General features: G+C 39.9%; 1 protein-coding gene across 1 annotated transcript in view; it reads right to left on the reverse strand.

Moving 5' to 3' along the window:
• Positions 1–21,256, reverse strand: part of septin9 (septin 9) — a 267,624-nt gene that overhangs the window by 215,739 nt on the left and 30,629 nt on the right. The window contains exon 2 of the mRNA XM_062970655.1: positions 7,849–7,905. Coding sequence (XP_062826725.1) covers positions 7,849–7,905 — 57 coding nt within the window. The remainder of the gene's footprint in view (positions 1–7,848; positions 7,906–21,256) is intronic.

Raw genomic sequence — 21,256 nt, forward strand, 5'->3', positions numbered from 1 at the left:
ACAATAACTTTCTCATCTGAAGCACTCACAGGAGGAAAATGTGCTTCAGTGTGTGCATTGCTTCAGGGTAAGGAAAGCAGAAAATCTACATCTAATTTGCTCACATAGGAGCAGGCAACTGGAAAGACTATTCAGCTCTAAAGTGAGAATCCCTCTTCCCCGACAGACAATGCAGCTACCCATATACACATAAGACTTATTTATAAAAATCCATTTTGAATCAACACAGATGATTCTATGTGTAAATGAGCCAACTCTTTGGCAGAGGGCTCAGTGTAATTGGGATACATCACCCAGTGAGTGAGATAAATAGGGGACCAGAAAAAAGGCACAAGTCATGAGAGATGACTTCATCGAAGGATGCATTCAAAACAGGTGGTCAGCATCAGCCAGTTTATAGCTAACCCCATGTCAGCTCTTGAAGTGAGAAAGCACTGAGAAGGAGCATGGAAGAAAAAAATACATTTCCTTTTCTAGTTATGCTGTGTAAATATGACATCTAAGTGCAAACTCAACCAGAGTATTTGTGGGGTGCCTGCAGAGTCACTCCAGGCAGCACAGATGACCTTTCCATTCCAGTTCTCCCCTTCATTCACCCTTATCTAAATTCGTGTTGCTGAGAGCTGAAATGAATGCTCACAAATCTCGGAGAACTTTCCAATATCACCCTTGGTTTCCAAGCCACTAAGCAAAATTTGAACTAGCAATTTTTTTTAATGTAAAAGGGTTTCTTCTCCCACATACAGGGACACATATTTTCAGATGCTCAAGATTTCCACACACTTTTGATAGGCTAAGCCTCTCTCGATGGTTTTAATCCTCAGAAGCTGACAAAGCTCAAACACTAATGATTGCAACATGTTTTCAATTGAAGCTGCCCAATGTTATTAAGCATGATAGATAAGGAGATGCCATTGCACTCCACAACATAAGGCCCTTCTTCGATCATAAGCCTCAAAAAACAGTCTTTATAGGCACACTGATAATGTAATTTCCCTCTTTGCAACAGCTAGGCTTGTGCCTTCACTAGTATCCTTCCAGTGATGGGCAAGTACTATTGTTGTTATTTTGGTAGGATTTTGGGACCTAACTGCTCATGGAGAAAGGACTTATGTGCTGCATGCACTTTTTTGCACTTATTGTTTTTTATAAACAACTATGCTTTGAAACAGCTTTTAAATGTTATTTACAGCACAATTATATTTTAATAGTATGGCTGTTTACATATGCAAGAAGTATTCAGCTATTTTAGTTGCTCTCCAAGCCATCCTGTAGTTTTGTGTGAAATGACCCGGAAAAAAACTTTGCTGTCTATGGTTTGTGAAGGATACGTTCACAGAGCAGACAAAGGCTAAGGATCAGAATGGTATTTTCTTCCATCCCATGTCCAAAAGCTGAGTGGTCTGTTGACTGAATGTTTTTCCCACATCAGTGGTGTTCTCAATGTACCTGAAGACAACTAGCCTGCTTAGAGTATGGAGGGCAGGTCACGTGGCATGTACAGCCTCCCATCTTTTATTCCTGTTCCCTGGCATTTGCCACTGAAGTGACTGCCTTCCCCTGCCAAACTGTAGGGACTGTTAGGTCCCTGTTAGGTCTGGAGAAAACATTATCTGCTAGGCTACTCCCAGCTGCTCCCATCTTGGGACACTATTATGGGTGAAGAAAAAAATAGCCAAAGGGCAAAATGTCTCATATTATAAACTGACAGGTCAAATTTTAGCTGGGAACTCATTGTGAGAATACCCAATGAATCTTTGACACAGCCACTGCTTTATTCCGTTGGCTCAGGGTGGTCTTCATGTACTACGTTGCTTTTGTTCTCTAATTCAAATCTGGGAAACCTATTATTTTATTTCCTGTGCCTGTTTTATATCCTTATAAGCAAACTGAGGGCAAAAAGGTGGAAGCAAATTGAAGCAAAAATAAACTTTAAAAAAGCAAATAAAACAATTTATATGTAGGTGCTTCTTGAGGCCTGAAAACGAATTCAAGGGTCCCTCCAGGATAAAAAAGTTGAGGAAGGGTGCAAACTGTTTTGAAAACAAATAATGGTGCAATGTATTAATTGTTCCTAAAAAAACAATCTGGATCTTACAATAGTGTAATTTCTTTCTCATACCAGGTCTTCAGTACAGTACTATGTGCAAGCATCCTTGTGCCAAAGAGGGAGTGTTGATTTCTAGAATATTGCTTTTTACAAAAAAAAAGCAGCCACCTGCAGGTTGACTGCATCCAAGTGACGTCGTCAGAGAGAGTATCCATGGGGCATACTATTCAATGATGCAAGGCCCTGTCTGTGCCAGGCATCTTTTCTGTAACTGAAAAGAGATGATTTATTGAATCAGCCCATCACCCTAACCAATCCCTGTGTCTAGTGAGCAGAGCTCTGTCTTCCAATTCTCTTTCTGCTCATACATGTTCTGTCAGGAACACATCATCTTTGTGTGGCTCATGTTTCTCCCCATTAAGATCACTGGATTTCTATTTATTCTTCGTGCTCTGGTGGCATGGTTTCAGTCAGCCACTGCAAAGGGTCCATACGCTAGGGATACAGTAGAGTCTTGCTTATCCAATATAAACGGGCCAGCAGAACGTTGGATAAGCAAAAATGTTGGATAATAAGGAGGGATTAAGGAAAAGTCTATTAAATGTCAAATTACATTATGATTTTACAAATTAAGCACCAAAACATCATGTTTTACAACAAATCAACAGAGAAAACAGTTCAAGACATGGTAAAGTTATGTAGTACTTACTGTATTTACGAATTTAGCACCAAAACATTGTAATCTATTGAAAACATTGACTACAAAAACATTTACTACTGAAGGGCAGACTGCAATGGAAATGCAGAACATTGGATGAGCGAAGGTTGGATAAGTGAGACTCTACTGTATATCATTTCAGAAATGTCTTTCTTTCCAATGAGGACAAAGAAGTGCAACATTTTTCTTCTTACTGTGAGAAAGTCATTGAAAATTGCTATTTTCAAAGACAATTAGCAGTTTGGGATTTATTCTGTGCAAACTAAAAATCACATGGGTTTCTTTGTTCCGAAAACAGCATGTTTCCTGCACAGAAAAGAGCAATATTTTTTTCTACAGAAAAATGTCATATTGGGCCGGGCTGTGGCGCAGGCTGGTTAGCAGCCAGCTGCAACAAATCACTCTGACCAAGAGGTCATGAGTTCGAGGCCAGCTCAGTGCCTGCATCTGTCTCTATTCTATGTTATGGCATTGAATGTTTGCCTTATATGTGTAATGTGATCCGCCCTGAGTCCCCTTCGGGCTGAGAAGAGCGGAATATAAATACTGTAAATAAATAAATAATGCAGACTCAATCTTTTGAATAGAAAACATGTTTTCTGCATAAAAAAAATACTATTTCCAGGAAAGAAAATGCCATTTTTTGTTGTTGAAAATGTCCATTTAACATTCTCATCAGAATTTATTGACACTTAAATAATGTTTTGAAATGGATACTGTTTCTACTCATACTAAGTACGTATATCATTCCATTTTTTAGAACACTTAGGAAAAGTTGTTGTTATTGTTGTTCCTGCTGCTGTCATTATTATACCAACAATCTCACATCTTCTATGGCCAATAGGATATTATTGGAGGATTCAAGGATTTTTAATTGAAAAAGGTAACTTGTCCAAACTGTACATTTTTCTTTCTCTTATATCTTGTCCTTTCTTCAGATAGCTCAATGCAGTGAATCAAACTGATCTTTTAAAGCTATATAAATTATGTTACTTTTTTAATCTATTTCTTTGTTTTTGTCTACTTTGTCTTTGCAGCTTATCTTCACAGGGACACTGAGTTATGCTAACCAGCAAGCTTCCAGGTTGAAGATGGATTTGAACCTGGGTCCCTTCTTCCCTAGCCTAGCACTCTACCAACTATGCCACACCAGTTCTCCTTTGTGATATTATTGTATTTCTGAGGCCCCATCTGGCCTACCCAGCCAGTTTTAGTCACAAATTTTAATTTTTTCCTTATGCTTAATCTTTGTTCTGTGTATTTTAATATGCATTTTGTAGAAATATGTTTTAATATTTGTATTTTATAGAATATTTTAGATGATTATGTGTTTTTAGCAATGTTGTAACCTGCCTCAAGCCAAGAGGAGAGATGGGTAAGAAATAAAATTATTATTATTATTATTATTATTATTATTATTATTATTATTATTATTATTATTATTATTATTACACTGCCATATAATAAACTCAATTGAACTGCATTATATGGCAGTGTAGACTCATATAATGTAGTTCAATGAAGTTAAACTGCATTATATGGCATTGCAGATGGAAGTCTTAGAGTTGACTCCCATTCCTTATTAGAGGTACAGCTAATTTACAGTACAAGCCACAAGAGACAGAACACTGACTAGATTTATAATACCAACAGGAGAGTCACACATAGACATGAAGGAGGATATTCACTTTAGGCAAAGGTTTGCTCTGGACCTTTGCACCACGTGAAAAGGTCTCCCTGTGTGAGCTATAATCCCTCTGAGACGCTGAAGAAATTATACAAACAGCTCATTGCATAAAAACAGATGTTGTGGTTGTGAATGTCATATGTTCAAGTTATCTATTCATGTAATTTTGATGAAATTGTCATGTGTTTAGCACCCGGCTCTTGAATGGAAGCGATTCCGTGGCCTAGGAACACTTGGGCATGGGCAACTTTAGTAGTAATCACAGTGCCCATAGAACTACAAAGGTGAACATAATGTAGCTTTACATCATCATCATTGTTATAATATTTATATCCCACTTTTATTTCTCGATTGAGATCCAAAATGGCTCACAACATTAAGGGAAAAATAGAATTAAAAATATATACATACCAAAATAAAATTAAATCTGCAAGTCAATTAAAACACGTAGAAATTGCTAAAATAATTAAAACACTATAAAGCACCTTTAAAAGTCTGCTGGAATAAAAAGGTTCAGTCTGCCTTCAGAAGGACCACAGGGAATGGAACTTTTTAGCAGAGTTATACAGTAAAACCCCGCTCGTCCGAGCCCCGCTTGTCCGAGCCTCCGTGCAATCTGAGCGGGTGAACGGGGAGCGTTAGCCCTCCCCGTTCACCTGCTCACTGGTGTGTGTGTTGCTAGGTAGATAGCAAGCTACCTAGTAACACGCATGGCTGGCTCCTTCGACACGCTGGAGACCGGTGCTGCCGGCCCCTGGCGTGACGAAGGAGCCGAGGCACGGGCGGGCGGGCGGGTGAATGGGGAGGGCTTCGTTGGGAGGCAGCGTGGATTGGAGGGGCTGCAAGCTCTATTCTGCCTTGGTCAGACCACACCTGGAATACTACGTCCAATTCTGGGCACCACAGTTGAAGGGAGATGTTGACAAGCTGGAAAACGTCCAGAGGAGGGCAACTAAAATGATCAAAGGTCTGGAGAACAAGCCCTATGAGGAGCGGCTTAAAGAGCTGGGCATGTTTAGCCTGCAGAAGAGAAGGCTGAGAGGAGACATGATAGCCATGTACAAATACGTGAAGGGAAGTCATAGGGAGGAGGGAGCAAGCTTATTTTCTGCTGCCCTGCAGACTAGGACATGGAACAATGGCTTCAAACTACAGGAAAGGAGATTCCACCTGAACATCAGGAAGAACTTCCTCACTGTGAGGGCTGTTCGACAGTGGAACTCTCTTCCCCGGACTGTGATGGAGGCTCCTTCTTTGGAGGCTTTTAAACAGAGGCTGGATGGCCATGTGTCGGGGGTGCTATGAATGCGATTTCCTGCTTCTTGGCAGGGGATTGGACTGGATGGCCCATGAGGTCTCTTCCAACTCTACTATTCTATGATTCTATGATTCTATGATCCAGATTCAAGCTGCCTCCCAACGGAGAGGCCTCTCCTCCATTGGGAGGCAGCATGGATCCAGAGGGTCTGCAAGCTCCTCCGGATCCAAGCTGCCTCCCAATGAGGAGGCCTCTCCTCCGTTGCGAGGCAGCGTGGATCCGGAGGGCTGCAAGCTCCTGCGGATCCAAGCTGCCTCCCAACAGAGAGGCCTCTCCTCCGTTGGGAGGCTGCCTCCCAATGAGAGACTTCTCCTCCGTTGGGAGGCAGCGTGGCTCCGGAGGGGCTGCAATTCTCCTAATTGCAGAATTTGCCTTTGTTTGTGAGAAGGTTTCATGCAGCTTCCCCCATGTTTCTGATTATAGTATTATAGATTTGCAAGAGGCCTTGAGAACCATCCATCAGTCTAACCACCTGCCATGCAAAAACACACAAGCAAAGCACTCCTGACAGATGGCCATCCATTCTCTCATACAGGCTATAGTATCTTTTCTTCCTTCACTACACTACAGCAAGAACATTTTGTAGAGGGGTTAATACAAGGAGATGAATACTTATCTTGTGACAAAATCCGTGAGTCAGAATCTAGAACATTTTCATAATTAAGGAAAAGTCTTTGGAAAACTAGAGACTGACCAACATAAATCTTGCTACCCTATGGCTAGCTCTCATGCAGACTCTTTCTGACTTTTGAGCCTTTAGAAGACATTGCACACATTTTTAGTAACTCCTTTAGAACAATGAAGGCTTCTTCATTAAACATAAAACATAAGACCAAATCTAAGTATACACTGTGGTGTTCTTATCATCCTGATTCATATGCACAATTATATTATGAATGGGCCAGAAACAGCTAAAATGGAAAAGTCAAGACAGTTAATGGCTATTAGCATATCAACATGATGGGTGGGTGCTATTGGTAGATAACTACAGACCAGCTGGCTGAATAGTCAAACACCTCTACATCAAACAAGCATCTCTGAACAAACAACCCTTCAAATAGCTTGGAAGATTTCAACTGATGATGATAACAACTATTTGATAATTATGAATTTGGAGAGCACTTGTTCTCTGGAGAAACATTCTTCCCAGTTCTTTCCCATTTGAATGAAAATAGTTTATGTAGTATCGAAATGCAATTTATTTGCTGACAACGCCATGATAATATTAGGGACACCAGGCGGAATCCATAAGGGAAGTAAATATAATTTTAAAATTTGAAAAGATAACAGGTCTTGTAATAAATATTGAAGAATCAGAGATTATACAAGTGTTAAAAGAAATCCAAACAATTCTGGAAATAAGACTGGGGGAAAAGAAGCTTAAATACCTGGGAGTTTGTATTCCAAATAAATAAATAATATAATGTAAATAAACTACAATCAATTATGGAAACAAATTGGTAAGCAAATTTGAAATTGGAATACATGGAACTGAGACAACAAGTGAGTGGATCAAAATAGTTGAGATGATGATTCTTTCAAAAAAAATTTCTCTTAAATATAACCAAATAAATAAATAATATAAATATATAAATAATATAACCAAATACCAAATAAAGTAAGAAAAAATGGAACACCTCACTGCAGTTGCAGAATGTACATTTCACAATGACACCCACTCACTGAAATAGGCTACAAAATGTTGATATTCTAGGTGGAGACTGCATAGTGCTGTCATAGCATCTCTACACATATTTCTGCTATGTTAAAGAGATTCTGGGTTTTAGCCAGTGTGTATAAGACTCATTTACTGTTTCTTCCCCACTTCACATATGTAGACCACTTCTCAACACCAATATCTCTCTTGAGAGCATATTTGTTGCTTATTTTCTCCCCATATCTGTTAAACAATTAGACAAAAAACAAGACTTTAGCCGTCTTTCTTTAGCTCCTGGTTTAATTATCTAGGGATAGTTGTGAGTGTACTGAAATCCAAGCTGGCTTTTCCATCTGCTGACTTTGCATCTAATGAGGACAAAAGGCCAAAAAAGGCTCAATGTGTTACTGAAGCTTACTTGGGCTTGTTGGGTCACCAAGTCTTCGGAGTCTCCCACTGGAGGTCCTTGAGATCCCTAAGACAAAAAGAGAAATGGGTATTAGTATTTGAACCTATGCAGAAATCAGAAGACAAGTAGAAAGTATAGAGCAGCTTGCTTTGGCAAAAGGCATCTGAGTAGATGAGCTTGAGCTACTTTTCAACCTGACATGTTATGAAACTATTTCATATAACCAGAGGCAGTCCACTGACGAGGCCAATTAGGGAGTCCTGGCCCACCTAGGCCACTCCGTGCAGCGCCAGCCTGAAGCAATCGCTCCGCGTGACGCCAAGCAATTGAAAGGCCCAGCCACCTGTCCACAGGGGCAATTGGAAGGCCTGCGCGGACACACAGGCCCATTGACCATGCTTTGTGGGCGATGGGCCTGTGCATGTGCACAGGCCTTCCAATCGCCCCCACGGATGGGTGGCTGGGCCTTCTGTGTCCACGTACGCTAGAGTGTGTGCTTTCCAGGGGCCTGCCGCTGCCGCATGTATGTTTCAGCTATTTGTTTGGGGGAGGCGCCAAAATTCTGGTCGCCTACTCCCAAAAATTACCTTGGGACGGCTCTGCATATAACGCATGGAAGATCTGGTTTGGACTTATTTTAACAGACCCCTGAGTGGCAATGAGGGGTAAATATTAAGGTTGTGCAATCTGGCTAAAATGCTATCCATTTTTGGTATCGGATTTTAGTGCTCCTGCGGATCCATTTTTGTGAGACTCCTGAAAACGAATGGCATCCAAAAAGCCACTTTTGGTCCACAGCTGAAAAACACGGGATGATCCAGCACATTAGCAGCAATGGAGAGCTTCTCAACATTTTTAGGGTTATTGGGAAGAAAATGACCATACTTGGAAGGCACATTTACCACCGTGAGCCCACCAAGTTTCATAACATTTGGGTGATCCCCTGATTTTTAGGGAATGCTTAACTTTCTAGATATAAAATCTCCTTACAAAAATTCCCCAAATGGTAACCCCGCTGGCCCTGCAGCAGGGCACCATTCCTTCCTGCCAAATGCCAAACTGTCAAAGATGCAGAGTTCCACATCACACAGCCCACCATTATACTTTCTTTACTAATAAAAATAACAACAGCAACTCCTTCCAAAGTTTTTGCATTTCTTGTTCTCAAAACATACTGGAAGAGGCCAGCCACCATCCAGAAACAAGCAAACAGCATGTCCCCTTATTAGAAAAATACTCCAGTATTATCCACAAAAAAATTTTTTTAAAAAAATTAGGGAGAACGCAGTCCCTGAAGTTTCCCCAATTATAGTAATTATGTGCAATTAATATAATGAAATAATAATGAAGTTTCATTACTCTCATTATACGAATGAATTTTTTACTAACTATACTTTAGACACACTTAAGAAACAAAATGCCAGCGCCCCCCAGTTTTGTAATAACTTTTGAACCATTTTTGTATGGATCACACATCCCTAGTAGGTAGGTACTGATAGTAGGTGGTTTTTCTGAGACTAACAAAAGCCAAGCAAAATCTATATTATTTTAAAGCCCCAAGCAAACTAAAAGAAATGCAATAAGAAATTAAGAAGAGATAAATATTTGGATTAAACAACAGAGAGAACTTGATGAGATTGCAAAGGAAAGAAATTAGGTGTTGGTATAGGTAGGTAGGTGCTTAATTGGTATGTAGGTAGGTAGGTAGTAGGTGGTTTTTCTGTGACTGAGGCTTTGCTGTTTGCTGGAATTCTTAATGATGATGATGATGATGATACTTTAATAATTTTAAAGTATTTTCTGAAGTAGTACCCACCCACCTGTACTTTCCAACTGCCAGTCCCACCAAATAAAAAATCTGGAAAATCAAATAATAAAAATAGATTCAGTGCTAGAAGCCAAGCCAAGACCTAAAGCTGCAAGTGGCAAGGCAATCGGACTGAAGCTACTCTCTTAGAGCCAGGACACAACTGAGAAATTGAGGCACTCACCCCTTTATATAGACCCAGCTTGGATAAGAGATGCCATGGCTTTGTTCTATTGTGATTGGCTCAACAGACAGGGCTCACAGGGAAACCCCGTCTGAGCATGTGGCAGCCTCTCCACACGCTGAATGTTCCTGAATAGAAACCGAAAGCAGCTGTGATTGGCAGTCACGTGGTCTGCTTTGAATGAAAAAAAACATGGCTGCGGAGCCCTTGCCATTACAGACATCTGAATAAGCCAAAGATCTTTTTTTAAGTGGATCCAAGCACACCCCTAGTAAATATTAAAATGTGAAACATAGTTCTTCAGCATTTTGACATAGTACAAAAAAAAAGGAGAATCTCCTTTGACTTCCATATCTGCGGGGGAAATGTTCCTAGACTTTGCATGGATCATCATCATCATCATCCTATATTTATATCCCGCCCTCTGTCTCCGAAGAGATACATGACCCCATGGATAATGCTGAACACTATTAAATTAAATAATAGTCAAAGAATACCCTAAAATTGGTGAACTTAGAAATTGGCATGGCACTCATAGACCTCTAAGAAGATTCCTCATGCCTTTGTCTCATTCTTTTCTGGCAGCCCTTCTGTTTATTAAGAGATGTTCAGAAAGTGCAGTCTCACCTACAATTGTATTTTCTTTTTAGCAAAATTCTTGCCTTCTAAACTACAGTTCATTCACATATAGAAATCAACACAGACAAATAGAATATATTCATATATAGAAACAAAAGTTCAGGTCTCTTTCCAGAAAGAAAATTATCATGATTATAGAGCATAGCCCCCTTTTATCTTGAATCCACAAACCAGGCATTTCTAGGATTACCACTCCCACTTCTTGCAAAGTATTCCAGGAATGGTTCATGACTTTAGGTTAGCTGTCATACAACCCAAACTGGCTAATGTAATATGTCCCTGACATTTTAAAAGGATGCTCCTTCCTCATTGTTAAAAGGTGTTTATAATCATGATAAAGGAAAAAAGGAAAGAAGGAGCACACACCATGCAAATTAGCAAAACTGAGGGCAATTCCTGCTGGCAGTTTGGTTTGGAAAAATTGATTCATGCTGTAAAAGCTTGCAAGGCTTTATTTGTGCCATGTGGCTTCTTCCACATCCTTTAAAAAGTATTATTATTACTACTAAAATGGTAAATTAAGAAAACTATAATGTATGGCTAAACCACTGGCCTATTCCCATGGAGATCAAGGTGGAACTAAAAGTACTTGTGGTAGCCCAGTTTGGTTTCGTTAGAATTGATTTTGTTAAAGCTAAACTAGCAGCTTCTCTTAAGCTCTCCAGACCATCCAAACTGAGATCCATTAATTTGCAAAACTTAGTTTGTGAACTTCTGCATCAAACAAACATATACCCCAGACTCCAGAATTCCAACCATATAGAGAGTGTCTAGTTTGTGAGAAGATCAGCCTTGGTTAATATAGCTAATGGAAAAGGAAATAATGGGAGCTATCCAACTGCATCCTTGCCATGATTCTGTGAATGCTCTAATTGCCCCTCTCCCAAAGACTTAAATGGCTTCTAGCAGTCAGCAGAAAGACAACCCCCTTTGTATATCCTTAGCACATAACCTTTTTTCAAAATCAATCTTTGCTTCCATCAAGCTCAACCTTATCCATTTCCTCTCATATGCTAATAATTTTATGCAAAAATATTTAGTCACTGGGATCAGCATTTGAAAGCTCACTTGGTTGTATAGAATTAGCAGAAAATTTTGCATAACTTGTAAAAAGTGTGTTTCAGTTATACAAGTACACACAGCCTTGCTTTCAGTAGCTGAAATGCCATCCAGTAGTTCAAATGCCCATCAGCTTTTGGCAAAGCACAATAAAAAACCCTAAATAAAATAGCCTGGCAAGAGCTAGCATGAGAATACAAACTGAAAATGTTCTTTGTTATTGCCATGTTGAAACAGACCAGTCCAAAAATTAAAACAGGACCATCCAAAAATATTTCACAGCATCACTATATATCCTGTCTATATAAGATTATAGTCCCAGAGTTGTCTAGCTAATCTGTGATTGAACAATATCCCTTTAGACTTTATAACATATGGTTTGGTAAACTCCATCCAATTTTCCTCTGTTCAACAGCACTGCTAATATAATCCCCTTTACTGGTTAGTTAGTTTGATTCCAATTACAGAATATTCTAATCAGACCTTCCAGATTGACCTTCAGTAGGAGCCCTCACTCGTAGATGCTCACCCGGATGTTTTTATGTTTTTACAATTCTTTGTGGAAGGCTTCTCTCATATCAACGCATGGAGCTGGAGCTAATAGGGGGAGCTCATCCGTGTTCTCCCCCAGATTGGATTTGAACTGGCAACCTTCAGGTCAGGAACCCAACCTTCAAGTCAACAGTCCTGCCAGCACAAGGGTTTAATCCACTACGCTACTGGGGCCTCCTTATGAAAAGGGTGCTACCTGAAAATCAGGGCAAGAAGTGCATGCATACTAGCGTCCTGAAGAAAAATATTTCTTGCTCACTATTGTTTCCCACCCCCCAACACACACACACACCATGTCGTTTGCTGTCCCAGGCTTTCAAGCAAATAACTATCGAGATGTGGACATTTGCAATGGGAAATTGGTATGGAGTTGGCTTTAAAAAATCAGAGCTTGGAAAATTGATTTTTTTACTACAATTCTCAAAATTCCCCAGACATCTGATAACCATACTTGCTGAGGGCTTCTAGGTGTTGTATCCAAAAGGCAATTTTTCCAAGCTCTACAGAAAAGTGTAAAGAATATAGTATGAGAAAGAAAGTGTAAGTGAGAATTCTTTTCATTTGGCTGCCTTTTCTCTTCACCTGCAATAAGTCAAACAAGCACTTCTCTTTCATTATCCCTAAACCTAAACAAACAAAAGGAATAGGCAAAGCCACAGAGCTGCTCTCCAGCGGTAATCAGAAACACTCACTAAAAAAGTACAGTTTCCCAGCCTCTGAGTAAGGAAGGCACTTGCCAAATTTAAGCCAAGCACAGCTGCACTGAAAATACAGGCATATGTGTTGAGGACACCTTGTGTTGATCATCTGCCTCTGATATCCACCCTGGCATTTGTAGCTCACTTCTCAGTGGGAAGAGAAAACCATCTTATCATTTGCTAGACTTGCACAATATCAGTATGGTATAATGGTTTAATAATTCACCTTCAATTCTGCAGATCATCATTTGGATCCTGCTCAACCACAGAAACTCATGGACTCGCCTTAGGCAAGTCATACTCACTCAGCCTCAGAGAAAGTCAAGGGTCTCTGAACAAATCTTGCCAAGAAATATTGGTAGGGTTGCTTTATGATGGAAGCAAATTGAAGGCATACAATAACAACCTTGCTTAAAATCAGCAAGTATTAGCTTGCCTCTCTGCCCAACTTGCAGCCCTCCCGCTTCCTTTTTCAGTACAGGAAACAGAAAAAACCTGGGATGGAATCCTACTTCTTTTGAGGTCAGCAGGATTTCTGTTTATTTCAACGATGCAGAAATAGAGTCCTGAACACTTGTGATCTCACTGTTTTCATACACCACTCTTAAGCGCTTGTACAGGCTGAATCCTTTTGGCCACCATAACCATTGCATGCTCTGGTGCATGTACTTTGAATGACACTGAACAAGAAGATAGCCTATAATTCCCCATTCAAGAGGAATGAGAGTACTCCTGTAATTTTCCATTTAATTTTACCACCCCAGTGCACAAAAACAAGCAAGAAACTTCTAGGCCCAGTTTCATTCTTCAGGCTATTGACCAAGTGTGGGTTCTGCCTGGGTTCCTTTAGGCACCCTGTGAAAAAAAAACGAATCGCCCATTTTCCTCACCCACTGCCCCGTGAGTGTTTTTAGGATCGCAGCCTTCAAGTTACATTAATGGGGCACGCACACACACAAAAAATATATATATAAGAGGGGGGGGGGGAGAAGATATACAGCGAGAACCAGTGCAGTGAACCTATGATTCATTGAAATTAGAAGGGACAACAGTAATAATAACAACAGCGACATCATGAAACCTTTTTCCCTACCTTTTCACTTTAGGCTCATTTAGGCCATTTTGCAGAAATACTACATTAACAGTTCATCCAAAAGTCTTGGGTTTTATACGGCATTAGGTTTAACCTAACAGTAGTAAAATATTGTATAGTGCAAACCACATTTTTAAACTTTCATAGCATTTGAAACTATTGCTTCATAATATTTTGGCAAGTAAGAAATATCTTGACCTTTTTTTAAAGTGACTATTTCTGATGGAAAACTTTTCCAATGAAAGGAAACCTGGGGAGCAGCAAAGATTCTTGTTCATGTATTATACAATTAATGAGGACATTTACCTGGCATTGCCTTGGTTGATGTAACTGATTTCACTAAAGTTTTAAATGAAATAAAGATTTGCTGGGTAGCACATGAAAGTCTTTATTTCATTCACATTGCATTCCAACAATTTTGTAGGGTAAATATCCTACAAACATTCTCCAACATGTTTGTGCATCTGGGAGACACCTAAATTCTTACTTTTTGATCTCAATAACATATCAGATTTGTGACTCTGTGATCAAACCTGTGGATTTGTACTATTTGACCCCTGTATCCACAGGACTGGTATCCAATGTTTTAGTTACATACATCCTCCAGCACAAATTTATGGTCTTCTTGAGCTGGAAGTCCTTCATTTCAACAAGGCTTGCTATTAACTGCAGTTCTGCATATCCACTAAAAGTCCAGGAATGTATATCTACTGTGGATTCGGGTGTTGTACTGTATTGCACAAAGAGAAGCACTTTAAACTATATCATATGTTTCATCTCATTGAGTTTTTTTTAACTCACATTTTTATTTATGGCATTTTAAAGTAATTTGAGTAAACTGAATCAGATTGACTTAGGCTAGATGTACACTGCCCTGTATCCCAGAATCTGATCCCAGATTATATGCTTATCCCAGATTACCTGGCAGTGTAGACTCATATAATCAAGTTCAAAGCAGATGATCTGGGATCAGATCTGGAATTTAGGACAGTGTAGATCCAGCCTAAAACAATGTCTTGAGGCAAGGTCAAATTTTCTTGAAGTATTAGTGTCTACTAAGTATGTACAGCTTCTGGACCAAAGCATTTTGAGAGGTTATTCCATGTCACTCTCTCACACATTCTCACACAAGTCTTGGACACAGAGTCTGCTATAATCCTCCCTGATCAAGAATGCTGACAAAAGATTCTGACAGGGTGCATAAGAGTTAAATGGCAATACTCCCAGAAGATCCAAACACTCTTCACCAAGAGGATTATATCTCAGGCTTAACCTCTTTTTTCCCACAAGAGCAATCATAACCTCTTATGTTTCCCCAAATGGGAAAGAGAGGGGAACATATTCACTCTCATACGGGAATAAAGATGACTTTTTAAAAACTTGATATTAAAGAATTGGTATAAAAAATTGCAAAAATGAAGGAGTTCGCCCTATTTCAGTCAAACCAAGTCATATCCAGCCCTGACAGTATGATCTATTTTGAAAGAGAAAAGCTAAAAATTTTACCGAACATCTAGCATTTCCCTGGAAGCCTTCACAGTCCTCAGACTCCCTCTGCTGTTTTAACCCTCATTTTCCTCTGCTTTGTGTTGGGAGAACTCACTTTTATGTTATGGTATATTTATTTCATTACTCCAGCTGAAAATCTCCATCCTGAAGACACAAAACAGCAATATGTCCCTCAATAGAAGCAAATCTTCTTTTGAAAAGGCCGTTGCTCCACATTTCTGCTTTTGTGTATTAAACAGATGCCCCGCATCCCAAGCTGTGAACTTCCCCACTTTTCATTCCTTTCATGTTTGTCTTTTGAAGATGCTTCAACTCCTTGCTTTTTATATGAAGACCCAGTCTTCCTTGTGTCTCTTGAACTTTCATCGGATGCTTGCTGTAGCATTCAGCATTGCTACTTTTTCATAGTCAAATGTCAGAAGGAGTTATACGTCTCAACTGTTGACCGACTCCATTGGCTAGCTTCCAGAAAGCAAATGTTGGATTTTCCCAGCAGTTAATTTGTTTAGAGAAAGCTACTGGCAATGTCAACTTTTGCCTTGTTCAAATTTTCCCTCACTAATGGTTCATCGTTCACATAAATAAAATAAAGGGCACATTGGAATCCACTTTAGTCTTTGCAGACAAACATGCAAGTCAAAGCCACATATAAATGGTATCTAACTTACAATAGTAATGACATTAAGGACCTCTTCACACTTACCTTTTTTCATTGTCAGTGACATGGGTTTTTTAGTTCAGCCATGGAGCCCAATGGCTCCCATCACACCCCAGAGGCTCCTTCCGGGGAGGCTCTGTAGCTAAACTGGAGCAAAAACCCTGCAGTTGCTGAAAAATTGCCACCACCAGCCATAGGGAAAGATGGGTTGAGCCGGCTTAAAAAGGCTTCCCTCTATATGAGATAGGATCAGGGAATCAGGGAATCCAGGACATTGCAGGGTATGGGACGACAGGTCCCTACACCCCCTTGGCAGGTGCCACAAACATCACTAGAATCTGCAGCGATCCAGGGCAATACTGGTGGCATGTGTGACAAGGCTTTCTATTAAATCTGCTTAAACAATGGTTCAAGGAATTTATGGGGTGTGTGTGTGTGTGGGGGGGGGGGGTTGCTTTCCCCATTCACCTATCTAAGCCTTTGGAGCTGTCCATAAGTGGTGCTTTCCACAAGTGGTGACTTCTGGTTTCCATATCAGTAGTGCGATTAAATACAAATCTGTGGAAAATTGAACATTAAGGAAGCTATCCATGGTAAGGTAACATCTCTTACAAATGGGTTCAGCACCTTAGTTCTTTTTAAGTTCAAATTAAGCCTGGAAGCCATCTTCTACCACTAATTCCTACTTACTCTCCACAACATGTTTTTTTTGCCTCTGCCAGGGGAAGAAAAGATTACCTTTTCCCACATCTGTGTTGGATTCTGTCTCATGATACTTCTTTTCCCTGACTAGACTATTATGTTGTATCTCAGCAGCAGTCACAGTCAGGGGCTGATGGGTTCCCTGATGACTTAGAGTCAGAATGGCTTTCCTGAGATTCCTTATGATGCATGCCAAGAAAGTGAAACCGTGTCAGATAAAAATGCAAGCAAAGATACAGGGCCTGATAATGTAATTCCTTTTGAACCTCAAGGCCAGGCACAGGAGTTGGAACCATCCTCTCTAGATAAGGAGTCTAGCAAAGATGAATTGATGAGAAACTCTCATGGAAAACACCTGGTGATACTTACCTCAGCAAGGAGGCACGTTTGCAGATTAGAACAGATAGCCAGCTTTGCAGATCAACATGGCTTTATGGGAAGCAGAAATTTCAGGGCAGACATAATGCTTTCATGTCTGTTTATTAAGAGCTAACAGACACTCTGATTTCAGTTTAGGCAACGTGGCTTTCAAGGATGGTTAGGCCTGGACTCTCTAGTTCATGCTTCAAGTCTTGGGTTTGGGATTATGCATTTATTTATTTATAGAGATTTTGCTGTATTTTAATCTTCTTAATCCAGTCTTAATCCATCCAGTCCAAACCCTGCTTCTTGGCAGGGGGTTGGACAGGATAGCCCGTGAGGTCTCTTCCAACTCTATGATTCTATTATTCTAATATTAGCTCCAGGAGCCCCTGGTGGCACAGCATGTTAAAGCGCTGAGCTGCTGAACTTGCGGACCAAAAGGTCACAGGTTCGAATCCGGGGAGCGGAGCGAGTACCCGCTGTTAGCCGCAGCTTCTGCCAACCTAGGAGTTTGAAAACATGCAAATGTGAGTAGATCGATAGATACCACTCCAGTGGGAAGGTAACAATGCTCCATGCAGTCATGCCAGCCACGTGACGTTGGAGGTGTCTATGGACAACGCCGGCTCTTTGGCTTACAAATGGAGGTAAGCACCAACCCCCAGAGTCGGACACGACTAGACTTAATGTCAGGGGAAAACCTTTACCTTTACCTAATATTGTCTCCATTTCATGGTTTACTTGTATAGAAAATCCAATTTTATTTAGGCTGAACATTAAAAACAGGCAATATGTATTAGGAATAATCACGTTTAATCAGTTAATGAAAACAGTCTTGACTCAACTGTTTTTCAACCTTATGAATCAAATCAAAATTTTGCATATCACCATTCTGTTTGTGCATCTCAACTAGAGAATCCATTGAATCAATGGCTGAATGGTGAACCAACATAAAGGTAAAACCCATTCATCGATTACTTGGTTCTACTCTAGTCAAAATTAACAGCACAATTCAGACCATAGTCAATAACTGTCAGGACCCAGGCAGCAGAGCACCAATAACCATGCACAGAGGCCAGAATCTATCTAATATCTTTATTAAAGAAATATGTAAAGTTAATAAAAGCAAGCGTATGAATTAGTCCAGGAGTAGACCTTTCAAGAAAGGTCAAAATTAGTCCAAAGAAGCAATGTCCAATATGAAATATTAAGGTCCAAAGTTGTAATCCAATAACCGAAACACTCACTTTGCCAGGCAAAGTGAGGGGAGATGACAAGGTCTTTTAGTCCATGAACTTGAACGAGGCTAGGAAGTAACTTGATTCTTGGAAAAACAAGGCTTGGATACAAGGCAGCAAGGAACGAGGAGCAAGGACAAGATCCGTGGTATTTACTTGGCAAAATCCGGGAAACAAGGCAAGGCTGGGTCTTGGAAAGCAAGGCAAAATCCGTGGAGGAACAAGGCTGGAAAACGAAGGCTTGAATCAGGAACAAAGGCTTGGAAGCGGAGTAGCTGTCCACACACACTACTCCAGTTGCTGACGAAATTGACTCCGCAAGATCCCTCCGGGAGCAAGGAACCTAAATAGGCCTTGTTTTCCCCACCAGAGAACACTTCTCTGGGGAACCAGAAACGAAAGTCAATCTCTGTGTCCAGATGTATGACTCCCTAAAATTTCTCATGGGAACAGGCTTTAATCATCTGAATGCTTTGCTGCTATTCTCAAACTCCTGCGATTAGCCTGTTGCACTCCTTTCTGCTGGAGAATGTAATTACGGCGCGAAAAAGGGGGAGAAAAAGGGGGAGAACTCGACTCCGGGCTTGTTTGGGAGATTTCTGGAAGACAAGCCTCCTGCAGGTGCAAAGGCTCAATTTCTGGCTGAAATGGTTCCCTTTCTGGCTGAAATGGAGGAAAACCCAAGTTCTCCTCTTCGTCAGTCACAACAGCACTAGGAATGGGACTACATGACCCATGAGTCATCACAATAACAGTGGTATAGTTTTAGAATAATGCTTCAAAAGAAACCTTAATTAAAAATTTACTTTTCCATTGGTTATCACTATACCAAGCCATAAATTAAGACATGTCCATACAGGGCCATAGTGCATACCACTGAGAGGCTGACTGAGCAAAACGCTATGCAACCAAAAAGAGTGTGTAGTAGCTGACAGTGTTTACAAGATTTCAGTTCTGATAATGAGCAGAGAAGCTAACAAACACTAAAATTCCCCCCTCTGCATTTTTCAAAAAAAGAAGAAGAAGAAGAGGAAATTGGCTTCTCAGCACATGATTTACATGACTCTCTTTGCACCTGTTAACACAATTGGGCACTAGAGTGTGGGAAATGGGGCAAGGTCCATTTTGGGACAATGGCCAATTCACCTGCAGACAGAAGTAAAATATGCTTTTTAATTTTTATTACTAAAATTGGATTCTCATACTTCGAAATTATAAGGCAAGAAAACTACTAGATTCCAGAAGATACAGGTTTCATTTTTCAACCTAAACCTAACTATGTAACAAAACAGAACTAGACCTGCCAGGCCTCTGTTTAGTTTCACCAATAAAAAAATACATAATTAAATGAATGGTCTAATTTTGGATCACAGACAAAATGATGGCAGCAAAAGTAATAAGAAACATATCCATTCATGTACTGTTATATAGTCCACTCACTGGTGAGGCTAGATAAGGAAAAAGGAACACCTGCTTGGCAGTCAAAGATCTCCCACCCAATTTTTGATGTTTTTCTTCAACTACAAAATAGTAGCAAAGTTCCCACAAACAGTAATACCTGGACCCAACCTACAATGTTTTGGAAACTCAGGGACCACTAATTTAATATGGTGGGAATGCTGTGGGTGTCATTTATCTGGATTTTAGCAAATATTTGATATTATCCCCAAAATATTTTGATTAGCAAACTGGTTATATGTGGGTTGTACATGTGGATTACATTTACATGTAGATGGGAACACTGCCAGATTGATCCATAACTGGTTGAAAAACTATGCTCAAAGAGTTGTCTACAATGACTGCACTTCAAAATGGAAGGAGCAGTTGTGTCCAGGGCCATTACCCTTCAATATTTTTTTATCATTGACTCAGATAATGAGGTTAGAGGGAATCCTTGTCAAGTTTGAAAGTGGTACAAAGCCATGGAGGGGTGGCTAACACATTAGAATAGAATTCAAAAAGAACTAGGTAAACTAGAAAATTGGGCAGAAGTTAATACAATGAACAGCAAAAGGCAGGTTCTTGTCCTGGTTTGCTACTCCAGGGAACTGCTTGTGGTCGCCAACAAAGCAATGGTGATGGCCACAATGCACCCTTGGCCCTGCTACCCATTGGGATGCAAAAAAACTTCAGGGACATTACTGGGCTCTAGGAAGGTGACATTCCATTGTACTCTTTTAATGAAGCAGAATTAAATTATAATGTGTTAATTCACAGTGATGTCAGATGTGTGCTAGAAGAAAAAAGAAGAATGCTTTTTTTTTCACTTTCTTGAAGCAATCATCACGTCACAGCTTTTGAAGGCTATCGTGACTGTTGTACAATAATTCTTGTAAAAGATTAAAGTGAAGGGAAAGTTTATTCAGGAAGGTAACTGATAAGGAAATCCACAATTACACCCCATGTAAGGAAAGGCAAGCTCAACTATTACCATAGAATACCATGCAGAGAAAAAGATAAAATGTATGTCAAATACAACACAATAAAAAGGAATTAAATGCATATCTGGTAGAAGCAAAGGAAGCCAAAAAAATCACAAGATACAATGAGAAAATTCCAAAATAGGATATTTTAGTGAGTATCTTTTGGTAAATCTACAGAAGTAAATATCCCAGTACTCTATGAAAGCTGTTTTAGTTCCCTTAAAGGTGAAGAAGGGAGGCCTGGTTGAAGCATTGCTAGATATTGATAACACTAAGAATTCTGTTCCTCTGATACCAAGGATTTCTTCAACAAGCAACAGAGAAAAAATCTGTTTGGGATGAATGAGGTTTTTTCCCCATTTGTCTTAAACTGTCAAGACTCCCAAGAACAGCAGAAACCAGTTGGGACCAATTTGAAGCAGTTTGGAAGATAGTCAAGCAATTTGTCCCACTTTGTGAGAAATTGGACATCAATTACAATTTAAACTAAGC

This window comes from Anolis carolinensis, chromosome 2, assembly GCF_035594765.1.
Source record: "Anolis carolinensis isolate JA03-04 chromosome 2, rAnoCar3.1.pri, whole genome shotgun sequence".
Lineage (NCBI taxonomy): Eukaryota > Metazoa > Chordata > Lepidosauria > Squamata > Dactyloidae > Anolis > Anolis carolinensis.